Below are 20956 nucleotides of genomic sequence, written 5' to 3'. Positions count from 1 at the left end.
CCTCAAAATGACAAGGAAGATTGCGATTGATCGCTTCCAAACCCGTCTCGCGGCAGATCACGCGATCAAGCCATTACGTAGAGTGTATGTAGATCTATCGCGAGAGCGTACCTGAACGGGTCATTTCTCCGCAATCGACCTACTACATACAGTACTACAGAGTACGTAGGTAACGTATATAGCGTTGAGGTATTATGTATAAGCAGGGTTTCTCGAACACTATACAGGGCCCGAGTTCCACTGGTAGCGGGGCTAGGCGGGCGATTCTTTGTAATAGTCTGCATTCCTGCGCTGTAGATGGAATGGTAAAGGAGAAAAATCGAGACCCAGGGATCGATAAGCAACTCACGTAAGACGCTATGCACGATTGTATCATACCTAGCTCATAATCATAGGGTCTAGGCGGCGGGTAAGAATTAATGCGGCGCGGGACGGGCTGGGGTCTCGTGACGCGTGACTCGGATTTCTTTGTTATGCTTTTCTTACTTATAATTCATGTGCTTTGGTGCATGGGCTAGGGATCCTTTGGTCGGTGTCGTGTGATGTAGGGGATACCTCGTATGGGGTATGTGGTGCGGCTGTGGATGTTTATGTAGGGTAGGTATGCACGGCACCCATAATCTTATGCCTAGGGTTTATGAGTTGCGAAAAACTTTGGTGTCCAGACTCCAGACGCATCGAAGTTAATAGCGTGGGTAGTGATATATTTAAGAGGTAGTGATACTCGATAGCCGCAACAATCTTGAGGACTTGAACAAGGGACACTTGAACGCCTATATATAAACAGACCTAAGGCAAGAAACCAGTTCGATCCCTGACCATCCCATCCATGCAATCATTTCATGACTCGTCCATGCCCATAATGATATTCCGACCCAGAAACAATTTCCGATCCTTCCAAACGCACAAACAAGAGACCAGGGTATATATATAACATCCCAAAGCACAAAACAAGAACAAGCCGACCCAACTCCAGCGATCCGTCCATCCGATAAAAGCATGCATCAAAGAGCAAACTGATTTTATCCCTGGTAGGGTTAATCACCCTACCAGCGCCCTAATCCTCTCAACCCGCTCCATAGCCTTCTCCAGCCTCTCCAACCGATTCCTCTTCTCGACATCTCGTCGTTCCAGCACAGCAACCCGTTCCTCCAATCTCGCACGAGCCTTCCTCTCCTGCGCAACCATCTCATTCGCCTGACTAAACAGCTGCGCCGTCAACTCTTCAAGTTCCGTACTCGCCTGCGTCAACTGCGTCTCAGCCGCCTTGCGCAGGGACTGTTCCCGCGTCAACGCATTCTGCAACTCGGCTGTTTCTTCGGTCGAGACGGAGGTTGAGGGGCGGGGGGTTGGGGTTCGTGGTGGTTCAGGGTAGGATTGTGCTGGTGGTGCGGATTGCGAGTGGGGAGGGGAGGAGGTAGTCGTTTGAGATGATGAGGGGCGCGGTTGCGAGGCTGTGCTGGGTCGGCGGAGGGGAAGGAGGTTTGCGAGGGAGGAGAGGCGAGATTGAGATTGTTGGGGTGGTGGTGATTGTGATTGCGGGACTAGATTTGTATTCGAGGTCGAGGTGGGATTCGAGTTCGAGTGCATGTGTGAGATTGCAGAGGTTGAAGACGACGCCGCAGAAACGAAGGAGGTATTTCGGGGAAGGCTATTTCTCGCAGGTTGATTTGAGTTCGAGTTCCGAGCTCGCAGGCGCTGTACTTCGTCTTCATAATCGGCCAGTTTCTCAGCTGAAGAAGAAATGCGTTAGTCGGTGGATACATCACATCATCGTGCAATAGAGTAAAGCCGGGGTAAAAAAAGAAAAAGAAAACAAAAAACGTACTCATCTGAGCAGCCTGAGTATTCAGCATCAGCACCTGCCCCTCCAAATCCTTGACTCGTCGCCGCGTAAGTTCCGCGGGGTGGTGAGGGTGAACCGACCCCGGGTCTGGCAGTTGACCGCAAGTCGGGCATGTTGTCTCGTAGCCATAAGACGGAGATGAACCAGGGACGCTGACGAAATTCGTGGACGTTAGAGCCGTTGCAGTGGTTGTCGTCGCCATCTTGTTAGATCATTCGTCAAGCCATGAATAACAACGAAGATAAAATGAGGAAGAAGGAAGATCCTGGAGAAGCGGAGCGGAGTGACAAGTGGACAACTTAGACGGACCGGTGGAGGTGAAGGATTTGAGGAGTCAAAGAGCGTTAGACTGAGCTCCGAGTCTGGAACGCGCCAGGGTCCTCCTTCATTAAATAGCGGCGCTAAGAATAGCCCCCGCGTCAATCACAGGGATCATTCTGTTATCACTGGTTATCGCGTCGATCAAGTAATAAGGCTGGGGTTGCAGAGTTCGTTCAAGGAAGTTTATGAGATTGAGGAGACTGGATGTGGTTTGCTGGGTGACTCTTCCTGCGGGAATCCACTGTTATCCGCACGTGCGTCCCACTATGGAGTCATGGTCGTGACTCGTGATCGTGTACTACTGATACAACATCATTTACTATGTATTCTGTAGGCCGAAAGAAATTGCTTATAAAGCTCTAGGTACGCTGATGCGTGTAAAATCATTCTAGTCATATCTCATGAGCACGTCTCCAATCTGATTCCTCTCCCAGATTTCCCCTAGTACAACAGCACCAGCCTCCAGTCTCCCTAGAAACTCGTCCTTGCGTATACTCCGTCAAAACCTTAACATCTACCAATGTTTTTTCCAGACAACCACACCATATTGTCAATTTCCCAACTTCAAACCACCCCTTGCACCCCCCGCCCCAGCACTAGCCAACCTAACCCCTCAATCCAATCCTCACCCCCTTCGCCGTCCCAGCCAAGACCACCGCAGTAACAGCACTAACAACCCCAAACACACTAACCATAACCGCCCACCCATACGCATCAACCAACCACCCCGAAACAAGCGGTCCAGCAACTTGCCCCCCCGACCACGCCACATTAAACAGGCCGTAAGCCTGCGCAGTCCCACCCTTGTCACCGAATATCCCGGGGTTCCTCTTCTCCTTCTCCTCGACGACATGGTTGATTTCAACCATTAGACTAACTGTTTTCAGTGCGGCGCCGAGACCAGCGGAGAAGAGGAGGAAGTAGAGTGTCACTTTGTCGCGGGTTGTATTTTGGGTTACGAGTTGGAGGAGGAGGAATGTAGGGACGTCGAGGATGAAGCCTAAAAGGGCGATCTTGCGGCTGCCGTAGCGGTCGACGCAGTTGCCGATTATGGTGCTGAGGAAGGAGGGGAGGAAGAGGGGGATGAAGCATAGGCCGATGCCCATGGGGTTCATGTTGAATGTGCTGCGCACGTAAAGGGGGAGGACCTAAAGGATTAGCTTGGGGATATTCTATTGATAGGGGAGGAGGCTCACTGAGTCGAAAGATGCCCATGCCATTGCCTCGACGAGGGTTGCATCGAGGACGACCCAGAGGGTAAGCGAGCCCATTAAGCGGACAATTCCAGGTAGGGAACTTTTGCGCTGCGGGAGAATCTCCTCTGCTTCTGTGAGCTTTGACTGGGTCTCTGGATCAAATTCTCGAGAGAAAGACTCATAAGAACCGTTTTGCGTAGCGGGAGCAAGAAGACTCTGCGACTCTTCCGCAGCTTCAGGGGGAGGAGACTGGATATCGATCCATTTCGCTGCGTTCTTGCGCTCAATCATGACCAGCCGCAGGACAATATCAAGAACAATCATTCCAATCGCGAGCCCAAACACAGCATGGTATCCCGCTTTGGATAACCTACCAAGTGCCATCAGCGTCAGCCACTTTTCAATTCAACCCGGCTAAAGTATGATGATAACTCACATAACGCCTCCAACAAACGGCCCAGATACCGTTCCCACAGTCATAGCCATAGAAACAATCCCCATAGCAGCGCCAACCTGATCCTTCCCCATCGTGTCAACGATAAGCGCCATGCCAACAGTCCAAACAACAGCGCACGAAAGACCCTGGAATGCGCGCGCGATGACCAGCATTGAGATTGTCTGCGCAAACCAGAACATAATTGTTGATCCGGCGAGCGCGAGAAGACCGATTAGGAAGGGTGCCTGCCGCGAGGAGGATCTATCGGCGAAGTAGCCGAATATTGCTGTAATTGTTAGTAAAGTTACGAGGCGGGAAACTTGGATTGCCTCACGAGACCCAACGAAGAGTGTGCCGCCGAAAGCTGCGAGGAGGATTGACATCCATCGTTGTACTAGGGTTGTTAGCTGTGATTTGTACATGGCGATTGGTAGCAATTGAGGGGACATACACTGATCTTCTGGAACAGAAACTCTGGTCCTGAGTACTTCTGGGAGAATAGGAATGATCTGGAGGCTTCGTCAGCAATGACCTTCTCAGATCACGAGCGAGGGAGTACATACCATGCCATAAATAAAGACATCCTGTTCATAGCGATTGTTAGCACTTCATCCATGCCCAGTAAGTGAGAACGCACCGTAAAAACCGCAATGGCCACAACCCAAGTAACAAACGCCTTGGACGAGCGAAACTCAAGCTTCCAAGGCACGGGCTCATCATAAATAATGTCTTCATATTCTTCGGCTGCCCGCTGATAGCCAGATCGACAATACCCGCTCTGCCCCGCCATAGCTGTAAACCCAACTCAATTCAATTGACAGCGACAGCGACAGAGAATACCTTATAAAGACCAAGAGACGGAGCCGGAGCCGAACCGAAGAGTAAGATAGAAGATAGATAAGGAAGAGTAGAAAACATTATCAAATAAATCAGCCCACAGCGCAGACCCGCGGGCCCCGAGGCGAAATGAATTGAATTGGAGAGGCTGGCTAGTGATCAGGTGTGGAGGGGACTGCATGAGGAAAAGAAACAAACTCCAATCGACAAGCGATCATTCCATGTCCGACTGCTGGATCTGCGATCGCTGTGCTTGGCGCCTGGAAGAAATGGAATGAGATAAAATTGACGACATGGGTGAGATCTGGCGAGGTCTGATTTGCGGTGGTTGTTTTTGGCAGTGTCGAGTGAGATGGAGGATGGAGGATGGAGGAGTGGAGAAGACGGGAGGATGAAGTGGTGGAGTCAAGAGTTGTAGATTGATTATTGATACGGATTATCTACTGCCAGATCTGCTTGATCTGACATCCCTGCTAGGTATGGCGAATCCCCTTGAACCCAGCTATCATCCCTGTTCTAGCTGCATAATGCATCCATTCGCCATCACTCCTCACCCTTTCGAGGCCTATACAACCCCAATACTACCCCTCCAACAACAGACCCCCCAACAACCCCCCACCCACTCCTCACAACAGCCCGATTATTCAATCCCACCCCGGTATCCCACACCAAATGCCTAACGCCATTCAAACAGTGGAACAAAAACGGCCATGCGACGAGTATTTTCACAGCGCCTTTCGTACCTGGTCCAAGCTCACTGAATTTCTCGACCACTGTGCTGGGACTGGTATCCCATCCTGTTATTGGTGAAAGTGCGTATGCGGATGCGTAGAGGTATATCCCGCTCGAAAGAATGATACCTGTTATCCGCGTTGCAATGGATACAGTCCCTGTGATTTTCTGGCGGAAGACGGTTAAATATGGCGAGACGGGGCGGTTCAGGCGTTGCTTTGCTAGGAGGGTTGCTGGGCCGGGTTTGGTGTTGTTAGAACTGAGTCTGACGAGTAGATAGGTTGTCAGAGTAGTGCGAAGGGAATAGTAGTAAAGTTTGGGTGCCCAAGGCTAGTGCTTACCTTCTAGGTGCTCGGGTTGGCAGGCGCAAGGTCAAGCATCGCTGTGGTATGCTTGTTCGGGGGCCTGCGAGATACAGAGCGCTTTGTATTGAGCGAGCTGATGAGGAGTGAGCATGGCCAGGGTTAACTAGACCTAGAGGTAAGGAACCATACCACTACCCCGGAACAACCTCGTTTGACCATGAAGGGCAAGCATGACTGATCTGGCACTGAGATGTTAGACGTCAGTTGCTAGTTAGAACAGGCAATGAAAGAAGGGATAGTTAGTAAGGAGAAAGGAAGGTGGTCATGTCGGAAGAAAGACAGTAACAGGGCTAGTTGACTACGGCATAATAAGGATGACTGCGCCCTGCGAGAAGCTTGTATACAAGAAGCCTTCTCGGTTATTAAACCCTGCATTTCTGTTGGTTAGATTGATATGCTTTCTCTGTCTGAGGAGGGTCATGCACGATCCTTCGAGGCCATACATACTTCGGTTGAACGTTCTACCGCCAATGATATCCAGGATAATCGAAGACAGGGATTAGAGATGATCCACCCTCATTCGATTCAGGGACAGTTCCAAGTCTTGTGGGTGACTCACTTGAGGCTGTGAGTGAGTGAGTGCTTAATGAGAAGACTACTGTATATGGGAAAACAAGGCACTGAACGAAATAACAGATAACATATCAATTAACATATCATGCTCTCTTCATTCTCTTACGCATCAAGTCGAGTCGTGATCCTATTCGCATTGCAAGCATTGCATAATTGCATGCATCGCATGGATGTCATCAAAAGAGGATGCTCGTTGCTGAGCACCCCTGACAAAGAGCAAGTTCAAGAAAGGAGACTCCACACGCCCACCAGGACCCAAACAAGACAGAGACAGAGACGGAAGTCGAGGGGAGAGGCCACAATTAAGATACTGTACTTCATTCATACCTAGCGTTCCCTCCACCTCGTCATCGGCATCGGTAATCGGCAAAGTGTTCGGGCATTGATAAGGAAAACATGAGAAAAAAGGAAAACGTGACAGACAGATAGAGAACAAACTTTTGACATGCGTGACAGACAGCGGTACAAGAGTGAGATCGAGGGCTAGACGTAACCGTAACATCATAGGTCTAGCCTGCGAAGGAAAAAAAAGAGGAGATGCTGAGACAGGAGCCAAAGTGAGATAGGAATATGAAAAGGCGAGAGCGGTATGGTAGAGAAATGAGAGACAAATGGCTATCAACGTAACCAAGACATCCCAGCGGTGCAAAGAGCAAGAAAGGTAGCTAATAACGCGTTTGGCGTGATCAAATCATGTCCCTGCAGGTAGCGATGGCTTCGGTCGAGTGATGAGTTTCAAAGGGGGGTATCCATGAATCTATGCTTAGTTGCGGCCACCACGGCGGTTGCTACGCTTTTGCGAGCTCACAGTGCTCCAGCCCTCGTCGTCGCCCGCGGCCTCAGCAGGTCCAGCCCTCCAGGAGCCATTCGTCTTATCGGCGGGCTTCGCGGCCTCGGTAGCGTCAGTGGCACCCTCGGCCTTTTGCTGGGGATCCTGATCCGCGTTCATGCCACTCTCATCCTCACCGGCCCGCCGGAGGATCTCAAAGTTGCCGCCACCTCGAGGAGTCTCAGCCTGGTCCCGACCGTTGGGGTCAAGAGAAGACTGGGGCTTCTCGGACTTGGCCGTGTCCTTGGCAGCACGCTGCTTCTCAGCCTTCTCAGCCTTTGCCTTCTCATCGGATTCCCTCTTTTGACGGATAGCCAGTTGACGCCGTTGCTCAACTTCCTTCTCTCTCGTGGCAGTATCGATGGGCTTGGCACCACCGAAGATGCTGGACTTCGAGTCAGTGCTGGCGGTGGGGCTGGCGACGGCCTCGGGGACGGTTCGCTTCTGGAGGTTGAGCCTCGGCCGCGAAGCGGGGGCAGGGGCAGCAACAGGCGTAGCGGCAGTGGAAGCGGGAGAGGGAGGGTTGCTGGGTTCCTTGGGAGCATCGGGCTTCATGCGGGCTCTCCACTGGTTGTCCATCTCAGCGGCGGTAGGAGTGCGCTCCTGGAACTCGCGACGGGGAGGACGAGAGCCTTCTTGAGATCGTCCCTCACCCCAGGCGGGCGAGCGGTTGCGGAATCCGGGGCCGTCATTGCTGCGGGGTCGGCCGCCTTCTCTCATCGGTGGGGGAGAAAGAGGACCCTTGCGTTCCCAGTTGGAGAAGTCGCGGACCTTGCCGTCACTCTCGAATCCACCACGGCGTCGGGGCTCGCTGCCGGCGTCGGAGACATTGTCCATGTTGCGTCCGAAAGAAGCGCGGTCAGGGACTCGGCGCTGGGGAGCATCTGGGAGAGGACCCCGGCGAGTCCAGTCGAGTTCCTTGACATCGCGTTCCTTGGCTGTAAGCAGTTAGTAAAACGACGTATGTCTGATATATGTTTGAGTGACGTACGAGGCTCGGCAATGCTGATACGGATGGCACGGCCTTGAAGAGAGGTGCCAGAGAAGTCGAGGGCCTTCTTCAGACCGTCGACGGTCTCGAATTCGACGTAGCCGAAACCCTTGGGAGCCTTGGTCAACTTGTCCTCCACGATACGGACGTTGGTCACTCCGCAGTCGACAAAGAGTTCGGAGACATCATCGGAGGTAGCGTCGAAGGAAAGGTTTCCGATGTGAGCGGTATACGGGGGCTCGGTGGGCAGAGGAAGGGGTTCTCTCAAAGCAAAGCCGCGATCTTTTCACCAGTCAACACATATTTTCCACCAAACCAAGGAGTAGGTCGTACCATTGAAGCTCGGTCCACCGAAACCAGCACCGGAAAGAGGAGGGCGGCGGTCGGTGCCAAAGCTGGAGGTAGCGGGAGCTGGGATGTGTTAGGAAACCGTATATGGCATCGGGCGGACTGTGCGTTTGCGGGAGGGTGGTCGCTTACCGGCTATAGGATAATCACATCAGAAATGATCATCAATTATGAATATATAGCAGAATAGCACTTACAAGACAGGGGCATGTCCTCCATCTCATCAGCCCAAGAGCCGAAGTCTGTTGTGGTTAGCCATGTCCGTGTGCGCGGGGAAGCCTCGAGGTTCGGAGCGTACTCTCATCGGCCAAGAAGTTCCCTAGGGACATCTTCTGGGCTTTTGCCTTTCCGGGCGCTACATGCATCCTTTTGTCAGTATCCGAAGTCCATTTTTCATCTCGGAAAAAGTCCACTGCGATGGCGAGTCGGCGTGGGAGGGGTCAACGCACCCATGATTGCGGTTGGATGGAAATCGGGGAACGCGCCAAGGGACGACCTGCGCGCGCCTCACAGATAGATGGTGACTGAAAAGTAAGATTGGGGACTTCCGGAGAGGAAGTTCTGGGGGTGGAAACAGGATGTGCAGAGAGCTCCGCGGGTGGTTGAGGGGAAAGTCGGAGGGAACTTTGTGAGGATAAATTTTAGTGATGACGCTAGAAAAGTCAGCCTCCAAAAAGTGAAAAGTGTTGGTGCGCAGACCGAGACCCGGACTGTGCACTGGACCCAACCCAACCACCACAAAGAACCTGGCCTGACCCTCCCCAGGGCTTTGGGTCTCCGCCAATTACACGATGTCTGCTGCTGTGCGCTTTTACTTCATTTTTCTAATTTTATCGCAATCACCATATTCTACGCTCTGCACTCTGTCCTTGATGAGCATCTGCTCGGCTGGAGAAGTGGGCCAACACTGATTGTTTCTCATTGGTGCTTGTGCTGAGACCCGGCCTCACGTGACATGTGGGTGCCCTTGTCCTCAGGAACCAACTTATGCTCTCCATTGTTTGTCAACACCTCTCCTCTGGTGACAATCGCCGGGTTCTTGCACGTTTGATACTGGAGATAGAGTCACGGGAGGAGCTAAATATTCCACCAGGTACAGTGACCATTCCCTCCTTGATATCACTGGGCTTCTCGGTTGCTCCTTCCCTTCGAAAGAAGTCATACAACGCCCGGAAACCAAGCTTGAAGTCTTGCGCCGCAAAAGCAATGAGAACGAGGGGAATGGCTATACCAAGTCCAACGCCAAAAACATACTTGGAAACAAATGACAGCGGCAAAGTTGGCGCCCCTGCTGTTTGAGGGAACTCAGTGATCTCAATCGTGAAAAATGAGGTAATGAACGACAATGGCAGAAAGATAATGGTCACGATGGTGAAGATCATGATGGCCTTACCCTGGCGTGCTGCACCAGCCGCTTGTTCTCTAGCCAGACGGGCCTCGAAAGGATTTGCATGCTTCTGTTTCAAATCAAGCAAGCCAAGGACAGATTCATAGAGACGAGACGCTTGTCTATCCATCCTCTCCAGATCCTTGAGATACATTTCCACCATATTGACCTGCTCTGCAAACTCGCCAGGGTTTCTGATCTTGCTAGACAGCAAAGGGTCAAGTTTACGCAACTGGGACTCGAGTTCTGGTAAGACTACCCGCTGGTGATCTAGCACACTTCGAACCATGCCTATTTCGTCATGGATATCTTTGATTTCGAACATGAGATCTGTTTCGGGACCAAGATCAAGGAACTCGTCAACGAAAGCTGGGTTATCTCTTGATCCCGAATCATTGGGATCTTGTTTGTGGCGTGTGGAAAGAGATCTCGCGCTTTCTCCATTGGCTTTCAACCACGCTGAAGCTTGCATGAAAGCTCGTCGGAGCTCTTCAAAACGTCTAGCCTCATTTTCTGCAGCGAATCCAACAGATGCATCAAACATCGAGAAGAATTGATAGTGTTCATCATGTGGAGCGAACCGGTCAAACGCTCCACAGCATCGGTCGGTGATGATAGCAATGAGATCATGAACACTATGGATTGACCTTGGCTGTCTCAATGAATCAAGCACTGCTGTGAGGATATTGAAGCGATCATTATCGGGCTGGTTCCAGCGCTGGGGAAAACTGGTAACGACAAGGTTCTCTCCAAGGACCAGTATCCATAACTGTTCGACCATGTACAACTTGGGCTCCGCATAAGCTGCACGCAACTGATGACGAAGCACCACTTGGTCAAGGTCGCGAGACTGCGTATCGAGGTTCGGATACGCAAACTGATCCAGGGTGCGTCGAATATGCAGTCCTCCAACTGATGACACAGGATAGCTTCGGACTAGGAGTTCGTCGCGACTTTGTCTCTTGGAAGTCTCCGGAGGCATCCGCGCCCGTTCGGACTTGGAGATTGCATTCTGCATGCTTATATATCCGTCTACCGTCTCAAAGTGCAGATACAGGATACAAGCCCATATATGCTTCCCAATCATCTGGCACGAAGGACGGTGAAATCGAGAATGGGGATACTGGCCTCGGTGGGCATGACTGAGGCCTATATTGCATAACCTCTTGATGTCTCCAACATCACCGCCGTCCGACATGGCCCATCTCATCAGCAGTACCTCGATCCATGTTGGATTATTAGCGGGGATGTGTATTCAACGGAGCATACTGGGTTGTGCATAGGGCACTTGAGGAGGAGGCTGTGGAGTGAACCAGCCGAGGAGCGTTGAAATGGTTGTATTCTTTAGATCCATTATCTGCCCTTCTTTGTCAAAGTCGACGACGGTGGCAGTGAACATATCACAGGTTAGCATCTCATTAGAGACAGACGATGACCTATAAAATGGAAAAAGAAGATCCCTGATCTCCGACTCTCCTCGTTCTGCTGCATAAAAGAAGAGGTGATCTCCGAAGGTGTCCCGCGTTTGGATATCGTCTTTCTGCAACAGAAGTTTTACCACCTCGACTGCACTCTCATCTATAGCTAGATGGAGAGGGAGTATTCTGTTCGACGTTGTCGGGTTGGCTGAGGCTCCATGGTCCAACAAAACGGTAACAATGGAGGTGTTGTATCGATGGCAGGCAATATGCAAAGGTGTCCATCCGTCTCCCCGCGTCGCGTTTGAATCAGCGCCATGCATTAGAAGCATCTCAACTATGCCGAAGCTCGAGTGTTGGCAAGCGATATGAAATGCATTGTATCTAGTGGGGTCAGGGGCCACAAGCGATACTTGAAGACCACGACGCTGTTGCAGGATCTTCCGAACCATCTCGGCATTGTTCACCATACAAGCATAGTACAACGGCGTACACCCGTACGAGTCCTGCCTATGGACTTTGCGAGAAGCGCGGAGTAACATATCCAGTGCTTCACTGTCCAAGGGAGTCTCCCAGGAATCTTTACCGGCTAGCATATGCAGCGCCGTCTGCCGATTGTCGCCTTCAACATCCACATCTCCACCACGAGCGATGAGCAACTTGAGCACCTGAGCATTATTTCCAAGGACGGCGATCGCAATCGGCGACCAGCTATCCCAGCAACTGCCATCATGGAGAATCCCATTCACGGGGGCTCCAGAATCAAGCAGCTGCTCAACAACATCGATATGTCCAGCAGACACAGCATTAAGAAGCGCAAGGAGCAGGTTATCGTACGTAAGCACTTTTTTGTCCTCGGACAGAAGACACTTTACAATGTCGACACGGCCGTCCTGAGCAGCTGTACCGAGTCCAGCGCCCAGGATCTTAGGGAAGGCTGCGTTAGACCGCGCCTGCTGCAGGATTGAGCTGAGCTCGTCCACATTGTTGGCTTTCGCAGCGGCTTCTAGTAGTAAGGTGAGACTTGGGACTTCTTTGGTTGATCTGGAGCTGGAGTGTGGATCAGGCATTGAATTGAATAAATAATTTTTGATACTGGTGGATTGATCGGATGTATTCCGTAGGTGAAAAGGAGGAAGTTCAGGTCAGCTCTGCCGCCCGCCATGCAACTAACAAGTAGCGCGACAACCAACAAGGCTGAGCTCGATCAACGTGATTGGATGACTATCAAAGTATGCCATATACCACCATATGGTACTCTTCCAACTCACCCCTAAGCAAAAGACCCAACATAAACATTAAAGTTATAGAAATCACAAGCATCAACAACATCCAACCCGCCCTGACCTCCCAAAATCTCCTCCCCACCCCTTGTCAAAGAAAACCTCTGCTCACCAACCCCCATCGTAAAATTCGTCGTCACAATCCCAGCATCAACCTCAACTTCAACCGCCTGCTGAGACCCACTGACAACACTCAAAGTAGCAGGCTCAGTAAGCAGCGTCGTCACAAAGATACTATCAGAAAGCATATCCCTTCCATTCGGCGGACCTAATGGGTCCTTAGAGCATGTTACGCCCTTGGGGGTCGGTCTATACCAGTAGACGAGCTCGTCTCTCTCAACGGTAGGTGTTTCTAAGCCGGCTTTGTAGGCTGCTATGTACGGTTTTGCGATTATGCGCCAGGCGTCGTGTGGGAAATCTTTTGTCCATTGGGCGGAGCCGTCGTCTGAGTGGGCTGAGGAGTAGGGGCCTATGTAGTGGGATTCGCCGTAGTCTGGATGTTTGGTAGTTTAAGTAGGTTGGACTTGGGTTGAATTGGGTAGATGATTGAGGGAAGGGAAGGGAATGGAATGGAAGGCACTCACCATTCCACGAAATAATCTCAATCAGCTGCGGCTTCATCTCGAGCATCTGCTTCCAGCGGAGATGGGGCTGGTCCTCGCATATAAACACCCAATTCTTGGTGTTGAAGTGGGTTGAGAACCACGGGGAGACAGCTGCGGTCGCAGATAAACCATCAGCACACCAACCCACCATTCCAAAATTGAGGATAAAGGGGTCACTAACGCGCCATATAAACCTTCCCACTCCTCTCCGTATTGCTAATATACCGATCATCCCAAATTGTTGTCATCGGCCCAGGGATAATACTATTCCCACCATCAGTCGGCCAAGCATACCAAGAAAACGCCCCATCGATATCCGTATTCGCATTCGCCGCCCAGTTGGGATCCTGCAGATTCGGGACCGCGAAGATCTTATGCTCATTGGCGTTCTTAACAGGGCCCCAGTTGAAACTATCGCCTACGAATGTCGACACTAAAGCACCAAGATCATCGTATTGAAATTGTCCCGGGTGAGAGGCGTACGTTTGCATTATGCTTGTGATTCGAGCGGTGTCGCCGTTTGACCAGTAGGCAAAGTCGAATGAGATGAAGACTTTGAAGGAGACTTCTTCGGCGGCTTCGTAGGCTAGGGCTAACTGGGTGTCGGTGTAGCTGTCGATAGAGGCGCAGTTTAGGGCGAATGCGTCGATGCCGGTTTCTTTGGCGAGTTCCATGTCGGTTTTCCAGTCTTCTAGGGTGTAGTTTTCGACTATGCCGACCTATCATCATAAGAGCGAGAGTTAGTATAGGGGAAATTGGAGATATTGGGTTGGTGGATGGGGTGATGGCGCATGTACCATGAAGTGCGCCGTAACGTATTTGTTAGCGGACTGCCGGGTGACAAGTTGGGTTTCGTCTTGCCCGTGGGGTAGGGAGAGGACTGGAAGGGCGTTGAGCAGCACAGATAGTGCTGCAAAGCAGCGGTGGAAGATGGTCTTCATGTTTGTTGTTGATACTTTGCCTTGTACCTGCGTCTCCGTCTGCGCTTGCGCTTGGGGAGAACGAATACCATCATCATCGTGCGAGACCAAGCCCAATATATACTCTAACGCATTCAATAATACCTATGCTTGATAGATATCAAGGCCTTAAAATTTGAATACCTTTGATACTCGGCCAAATGATCGCTCGAAGAACGCATCGGCTGACCTGAGTTAGGGTTGCATCCGGATAGGCACGAGCCGCGCTTGATATTGAACTTAGGCTTCCCCACGGTCAGCCGGCTTTTGCCCGTTTGATATAGCAGATGACTGACTTGAAGTTAGAGCGAGATCAGCCTCCACAATTTCCCCGGATTTGCAGGGGTAGGCTGCAGGTCGGAGACGGAGGATATGTACCTGCTTCCCCACATGAGGTAGGTAGCCGTCGAGCATACTCGGCAAAGAGACAACCCAATAGATTGATTGGCTATTGAACTCCTGCTAGACTTATGTTATTAGGTCTTTAGCAGATTAATTTAATAACACTTTTGCTTGCCTGTTCGAACTGTCCCTGAAGGTCCCCAATCCAATGAGGCCAAGCCTTAACCGCCAGGTAGTTCATGGAAGCCTTAACGCAACAACAAGCAGCTAGTCCGCTCCAAGACACGCACTGTGTCCCTTTTTTCCGTTTAACCCGAGACGTAATATTCGATTTGATATGCCGTCTCCGTCCCCGGATTCACACCAACGGGAAATTCGGGGCGACGAGACGGGAAAACATGACGACTTCGAACACTGTAACTGGAATATATGGCAAATTACACCGGTAGACATAGACTGCCAGCTTCCAGATATCATGATTGGAAGGTCTTGGAGTATGATGTCTCACTCGAGAACAATTAATAACACTACAGAAGAGTTTCTGCCAGTCACCCTTGCCGCGAGATCCATGGATGATGGATAGCTTGATACGCTGCTCACGGCTGTACTCGCTGGGTAATTACTCGGACGTGATTTATCATCATATACCAAAATGGAAGGTACCCTGGGTTGTTCCTTCCCTGGTAGGCAAGGCTCGCCTATTTCCACTCCAAAGGAAAGAGCAAACGGGCCCTGGGACCATCGTTCCTTCCTTCTTAGCAAACCACGTATCGGAGTAGAACGATCCTCAGTTGGTAATGGCCTGGGCAAGAAACCCTGACTCTGTGCTTCCGATTCAAGCGTCTAAATTCCGTGGCGTTTGTCAACGAGCTTCGCGTGTACAGTAGGGCATGGTGGTATATTCTGTCAATCCAACACTTCCCTGGGAATTCCCATATTTACCATTCTACGTTTCTTTAGAGTGATCCTGCGCTCGAAATCCAGCTATGGCGCAATATATGCTATCTACGCCAAGAGTCTAGTCAACCACATGGCAGCACTATCGAGCGACTGTGGAGGTATGGCATAATTTGGAGTCAGTATGGTCAAAGGGTTACGGCGCGGTATAAGAGAAGCAACAGGTATACGAGAGGCGCACATTGTATTTGAGTCTTTGAAACGTATTTGCATCTTGTGCTGTTGAAGAAAATGCCTGAAAAGTCGGAAGCATTGGCAACCTTCCAAGTCGCAGATGATAACGGTGCGCTAAAGAGGAAGCTTCTTTGGAAGCTCGATACCAGGTAGGCAAATTTGCAAGATCATACAAATCCAAAGACTAATTTTGTAGAATCCTTCCACCCCTAACACTCCTGTACCTGGCAAACTTTGTGGACCGCTCGAACGTCGGCAACGCAAAGATTCTAGGGCTTGAAAAGGACCTCAACTTGACCAACCACCAATATGCCAACGCACTCGCCGTCTTTTTTGTCTTTTATGTCGTATCGGAACTCCCGTCGAATCTTGTGCTCAAGCGCATGACGCCCAAATTCTGGCTTCCTTTTCTCGTCTTCTTGACGGGAATCATCGTGATGTGCATTGGATTTGTCAAAACATATGCACAATTTGTTGTTGTTCGTGCGCTCCTTGGTACTGCCGAAGGAGGCCTGTATCCCGGCTCGCTGCTGTTCTTGTCGACCCTATACACCCGCGAAGAGCTAGCCTTGCGTGTAGGGATATTCTACTCGAGCGCTTCGCTTTCCGGTGCGTTTGGGGGTCTGCTCGCACGTGGCTTCTCAGCGATTCCTGCAACATCAACCGTGCATGGAAGTTGGCGATGGATCTTTATCATAGAAGGTCTCATCACCTGCGTGATTGCTGCTAGTGCCTACCCTCTACTACCAAATTCAGTCGATACAGCTACATTCCTTACACCAGAAGAGCGCGAATTTGCCATCGCACGCTTGAAGGCATCCCATCGTACACCTGGGTCATTATCAGGATATGAGCCAGAACCTGAGAAATTCCGCTGGTCTGAAGTCCGTCGAGGAATCCTCTCTTTCCAGCTGTTCTTCACAGGCACAGTATACTTCTGCATCTGCTGCGCACTTTTCTCTTTCAGTCTCTTCCTCCCATCGATAATACAAACCCTCGGATACACCGCAAACGAAGCTCAGCTGCTCTCTGTCCCGCCTTATGCTGTAGCCTCAGCAGTAGGCGTCGCAGTAGCATTCTTGTCAGATCACCTTCGGGTCCGGGGCAAGCTTATCCTTGTCTCACTACCACTCGCGATAATTGGATACGTGCTGATCGCGAGGGTCTCGAGCAACGTAACCAAGTACGGCCTCACGTTTCTAATGGCGTCAGGTATCTACGGCTCCGTTCCACCACTGCTCGTTTGGATTTTGAACAACAGTGCTGGACACTATAAACGGGCCACGGCCGGAGCGATGCAGGTGTGTCTAGCAAATTGTGGAGGGATTGTTGCAGCATTTATGTATCCGAATACTGAAAAGCCTTCTTATGTGAAGAGCCATGATATCATCCTTGGCGTGCTTTGTTACTCCTGGGTTGCGGTGCTACTCAACGTACTACATGTCTGGAAGATCAATAGAGACAAAGCCAGTGGAAAGTATGACAAGTATATTGGCTATGGGGATGACAGAGAACCATCGTTCAAGTTGGTTCTCTGAGGACAAAATGCTGAAGATTGTACATGTAGTCGGATTTAGGGTTAATGTCCCATTATTAAACCAAGTACTTTCTACAACATACAAACTTCGCCGACATGCTCATAATAATCTCTCTAAATAATTGTAAGGTAACATCAGCACCTCAGCTGACATCGAAAATTGAAGCGAGAGACTATACCTAGGGTCACATTGCCCTACCTATGCCGCTTTTTTTTTCCAGACTCAACAATACGACGCCCTCTCCAGCTTACCCACTGCCCAATTTAATTCAAACAACCACCGTCTCACATCCACTTCCAATTCTAAGAACCCAACACTACAACCCAAGCAAAACAAAACCAAAATGCAATCCTGCGACATCTGCCGAAAACGCAAAGTAAAATGCGACCGACGCACCCCCTGCGCGCGATGCACCCGGCTCCGCCAACCCTGCACATACACAGATATCCTGCGCAAGAAGGGGCCCAAATTCGTGCATAGTTATCCAACTATCTATACTTCTACTCCAGCTGGGCTGTCAACATCAGCTTCGACGTCTACGTCTACGGGGACGTTAGCTTCGGTTTCTGTATCTGCGTCTGCGTCTGGGTCTAGTGAGGCGTTGGTGCAGATTCCTGTGAATGCTACAATTGAGGGGCTTGTGAGGGAGCATGCGGAGTTTCGAGGGGTTGATTCCGCCTCTGGGTCTGGATATGGGTCTGGTGCGAGTGCGAGTGCGGGTTCTGGCTCGGAGTTTGATGATGAGTTGGATTTGGATCTTGATTTGGATATGGATCTGGAGTTGGAGTTTGGGGATGTGCCGCCGGGACAGCGAGTTCAGATCCAGCAGGATTTCGGATCTGCAATGAATTTGAGATTTACAGAAGGTTCAGGGGGTGGTGCTGTGACGGGGCTGGAACATACCCTGTCTCTGTTTGTTGAGACACTATATCCTCTTTATCCTGTTGTTGATCCCCGTGAACTACGCTTTGGGATTCACTTTGAAGGTGCCTACGGGGCGAGTCGGTACGCCTTGTTTTGCGCGATTTGCGCAGCGGTGCATGCACATTTGGCATCAAAGAGTCCAGAGAGTCCCGAGCTGGAGAATGAGCATCCTAATGGCGATCAAGATCGGGATATCTGTGAGCAGTATCTCCACGCTGCCCTGCAGGCCCGAGGTCAGTCTGATTCCCGGTACCCAAATATTCAACAACCTCCTGAGACATACGATATACGTGAGCGACGCCGAGAGGAGATATTGATCCCGTTCTTCCTCTTTTTGGCATACTGGAACCTTCGCCGGACAAGGCATGCCTGGTGGTATCTCCGGGAAAGCATCGCCCAACTCATATCCCATCGGCTGCATCGACAAGACGAGTACCGGAATCTTGAGGTGCGAGAGGCAGAGTCTAAACAAGTTATATTCTGGAGCTTGTTTATTGCAGAGAGGTATCTCGTCCCTTCTTCATCTGCCACATACCTATACCCTGAGGACCCAAACTGATCCATTGCATCTGGCACCGCACCACAGAACATTCTGTCTCCTCCACGATAAACCAATCACCCTCCGCCCATGGGTCACCCTCCCACAATCAAACACCCCAGAAAGCAAGATAATCTCCGGCTTCACCCGTCAAGCGACCCTACTCCGTAGTTTGCAAGTCGATCTCTCCGGCCGTCACACAGCATCTGGCTTCGCAACACCGGTTACATTGAGCCTCGCCACTGAAGAAGCACATGGTCATGACGACTTCCATCCGAATGCAAATACAGGGGTACCCCTGCCCCTACCACTCTCCATTCAAAACCTCGAATACTCCGTGACGCGCGAGTGGCTGAGAGCGAAAATCTGGAGACTAGGCATCCCTGGCGCCCCGCAGGAGCAGGAGAAACAGTCCTGTGAATTCGTGGCGTCGAGAGGGAATATTCATTGGCGGTTGGACGAGCCACTGGATTTTGCAAGGGCTGTTCTTGGTTTTTTGCGGCAGGGTTTGCCGCTCTTGAGGGATTTTTGGGGTGGGATATCGGTATGTTTAATAGCCTGATTCCTCTATTATTCTAATTCTGGGGTTGGAAGGAAGGAATGAATGGTCAGGAGACATGTCGAGCATGAGGCTGACTTTTTCCTCCTGCCCAATGTAGGACCAGAAGCTGTGCGATATATGCGAGTGCTTGTGTGACGTTCTGCCGGTCATGCAGACGAGGTTATCTGGGGTTGTTGGGGGTGAGTTTGAGCAGATCCTCAGAGGGTTATTGGACGTTTTGGGTCCGCTTGGGGGGAGGAGTGTCTTTTTGGTTATTGAGGCTTTGGGGAGGTTTTCTGATTAATGGGATTTACATTCGGTTCTAGTATGTATTTTTTGAATATTTATTGAGTGAGTTCTACTTGGGTGGGCTATTTAATACTAAGCAAATACTGAGTTCCAGTTGATAGATCATTCCGAAGACCTCTTTGCTATACAATGACGACTATTCTCATGCTGGCGGTTTTTACCTCCAAGGTATCGGTATTATGCCATACCTCATGTCCGTTCAATTATCTAGTATCTGGCCTGCCATCGGTAGCTTGCAAGAATACCAAATTTCCTCCCATCAACGCAATCTGGTAATGCAGGACAGGGTCAGTCTGCTATATTACAGCATTGTAATCGTCTCAACAGATTTCTATATCCATAATCCCACGCTTGCACTTGCAAACCATGAGAAGAATCTGTAGATGAATGGAAATCAGTATAGAACCTCCCGTGAGCTCAGAGCCGGAATTATGACTTGAGAATGAGATCTGGGTTTATGGTCGGCCGTGCGTGTAGAATGGGCTTTTTGAGTGGACTCTTTTTCGTTGGGGGAGGGGGTTCGATGCAGCAAGGCTTTCCTCTCAGGTATGATAGGTAAGTGGGCTGAGGAGGTAATGAAATAATCTAGACGGGAGAAGAAGTGCCCGGGTTGTTGTGGTTGTGAGGTGTTAAGGTTTCTGGGATGATAGACGGGTACCGTGGATGAGTGGATTAGGGCTGCATACCTACGACACGAAGCTTCCCCGGGTCGCTGAACTTGCCTGACCAAAATCAAACAAAGATTGGAACTAGAAGCAAGCTTGTTCAGTATGGCATGTTACAGAATCATCTTTCACAAATTGCCTTCTTGTCCTGACGCTTGCGGGCCCTTCTCCCATCATTCTTGGTGTTGAGTTTGGTTGGTTGTTGGAGGTGGCCGCTCTGCTCAACGCGTGCGCATGTCTGGGACTGGGGCGGTATCAACGAATGCATGGTAGACGTTCTAGATTGATCTCAAGGTATTTGGAGATATGATCCGGCGTTTAGTGAGTTTCCAACAAGTAAGGAGTGAAGTAGGGCAGGTTCATATGCGGTGCGGTGCGGTTGTCAGTGGACATCGACATCGTTTCCTGGCCAGGACCCAGGAACTTGATCGATTTTTCTCATCTAGCGGTGGATATCATGGACTTCGTAAACTAGCAGGAATACCGGTCAGTAGTCATTCATCACTTGATTCTCAGTGGAGGCGAGCAGACAATTTTCAATCTTGTTATTAGGCTGACTGGCTGACTGATAGGTACCAGACGCAGGCATGGTAACTCATCAACGGGCGGTATTATGGAGGCATTTATGATTAAGCGCAAATAGCTTCCTTTCCTTTATACTTCCTCCGAGTTTTAATGCCATGAAGAGCCCAGCATCTTTTGTATCCGCAATAAAGGGAAGAATCTTCCTCAATCTAAGTCGCTGCGTGCCGCATCACGCCATTGTCCCTGAGACGGCTCCTGCGCCGTTCGGCAGCCGAGATGAAAAAATCCCAGTCACTCGATGACGCATCGCGCTTAAT

General features: G+C 50.6%; 9 protein-coding genes across 9 annotated transcripts; 2 read left to right on the top strand and 7 right to left on the bottom strand.

Annotated features, from left to right (window-relative positions):
* Positions 1-517: 517 nt before the first annotated feature.
* On the bottom strand, positions 518-2327 carry BDV14DRAFT_167823 (uncharacterized protein). Its single transcript, XM_073767747.1, has 2 exons — positions 1829-2327; positions 518-1733 (listed from the first exon to the last, which is right to left on the bottom strand). The coding sequence occupies exons 1-2, from the start codon at positions 2046-2048 to the stop codon at positions 1042-1044; spliced, it is 912 nt and encodes a 303-aa protein (XP_073631319.1). The 5' UTR covers positions 2049-2327; the 3' UTR covers positions 518-1041.
* A 431-nt stretch (positions 2328-2758) lies between these two features.
* BDV14DRAFT_167820 (MFS transporter) lies at positions 2759-5253 on the bottom strand. The gene is made up of 7 exons (XM_073767746.1): positions 4437-5253; positions 4363-4383; positions 4251-4308; positions 4134-4193; positions 3800-4085; positions 3364-3733; positions 2759-3315 (listed from the first exon to the last, which is right to left on the bottom strand). Exons 1-7 carry the CDS (start codon positions 4587-4589, stop codon positions 2773-2775), a joined length of 1491 nt encoding a protein of 496 aa, XP_073631318.1. The 5' UTR covers positions 4590-5253; the 3' UTR covers positions 2759-2772.
* BDV14DRAFT_153099 (succinate:quinone oxidoreductase subunit C) lies at positions 5021-6169 on the bottom strand. The gene is made up of 3 exons (XM_073766614.1): positions 5863-6169; positions 5710-5806; positions 5021-5633 (listed from the first exon to the last, which is right to left on the bottom strand). The coding sequence occupies exons 1-3, from the start codon at positions 5903-5905 to the stop codon at positions 5180-5182; spliced, it is 594 nt and encodes a 197-aa protein (XP_073631317.1). The 5' UTR covers positions 5906-6169; the 3' UTR covers positions 5021-5179.
* A 771-nt stretch (positions 6170-6940) lies between these two features.
* BDV14DRAFT_153097 (translation initiation factor 4B) lies at positions 6941-9153 on the bottom strand. The gene is made up of 6 exons (XM_073766613.1): positions 8924-9153; positions 8773-8829; positions 8672-8716; positions 8460-8537; positions 8127-8408; positions 6941-8073 (listed from the first exon to the last, which is right to left on the bottom strand). Exons 1-6 carry the CDS (start codon positions 8925-8927, stop codon positions 7070-7072), a joined length of 1470 nt encoding a protein of 489 aa, XP_073631316.1. The 5' UTR covers positions 8928-9153; the 3' UTR covers positions 6941-7069.
* Positions 9154-9178: 25 nt separating this feature from the next.
* Positions 9179-11473, bottom strand: BDV14DRAFT_153095 (uncharacterized protein). The gene has a single exon (XM_073766612.1). It carries the CDS (start codon positions 11069-11071, stop codon positions 9479-9481), a length of 1593 nt encoding a protein of 530 aa, XP_073631315.1. The 5' UTR covers positions 11072-11473; the 3' UTR covers positions 9179-9478.
* BDV14DRAFT_197136 (ankyrin repeat-containing domain protein) lies at positions 11117-12349 on the bottom strand (the record flags this gene model as incomplete). Its single annotated transcript, XM_073772602.1, has 1 exon — positions 11117-12349. The coding sequence occupies one exon, from the start codon at positions 12347-12349 to the stop codon at positions 11117-11119; it is 1233 nt and encodes a 410-aa protein (XP_073631314.1).
* Positions 12350-12552: 203 nt separating this feature from the next.
* BDV14DRAFT_212057 (glycoside hydrolase family 71 protein) lies at positions 12553-14108 on the bottom strand (the record flags this gene model as incomplete). The annotated part of the gene is made up of 4 exons (XM_073776228.1): positions 12553-13055; positions 13147-13278; positions 13349-13886; positions 13965-14108. The coding sequence occupies 4 exons, from the start codon at positions 14106-14108 to the stop codon at positions 12553-12555; spliced, it is 1317 nt and encodes a 438-aa protein (XP_073631313.1).
* Positions 14109-15656: 1548 nt separating this feature from the next.
* On the top strand, positions 15657-17137 carry BDV14DRAFT_187814 (major facilitator superfamily domain-containing protein; the record flags this gene model as incomplete). The annotated part of the gene is made up of 2 exons (XM_073770995.1): positions 15657-15748; positions 15796-17137. 2 exons carry the CDS (start codon positions 15657-15659, stop codon positions 17135-17137), a joined length of 1434 nt encoding a protein of 477 aa, XP_073631312.1.
* A 343-nt stretch (positions 17138-17480) lies between these two features.
* On the top strand, positions 17481-19444 carry BDV14DRAFT_197133 (uncharacterized protein; the record flags this gene model as incomplete). The annotated part of the gene is made up of 3 exons (XM_073772601.1): positions 17481-18565; positions 18648-19143; positions 19259-19444. 3 exons carry the CDS (start codon positions 17481-17483, stop codon positions 19442-19444), a joined length of 1767 nt encoding a protein of 588 aa, XP_073631311.1.
* Between the last annotated feature and the right edge of the window lie 1512 nt (positions 19445-20956).

The sequence above is a fragment of the Aspergillus stella-maris genome (genome assembly GCF_047715825.1).
Source record: "Aspergillus stella-maris strain CBS 113639 unplaced genomic scaffold BDV14scaffold_9, whole genome shotgun sequence".
NCBI lineage: Eukaryota > Fungi > Ascomycota > Eurotiomycetes > Eurotiales > Aspergillaceae > Aspergillus > Aspergillus stella-maris.
Note: the sequence above shows the minus strand (reverse complement) of the source record. Positions and strands in the feature narration are given on the sequence as shown.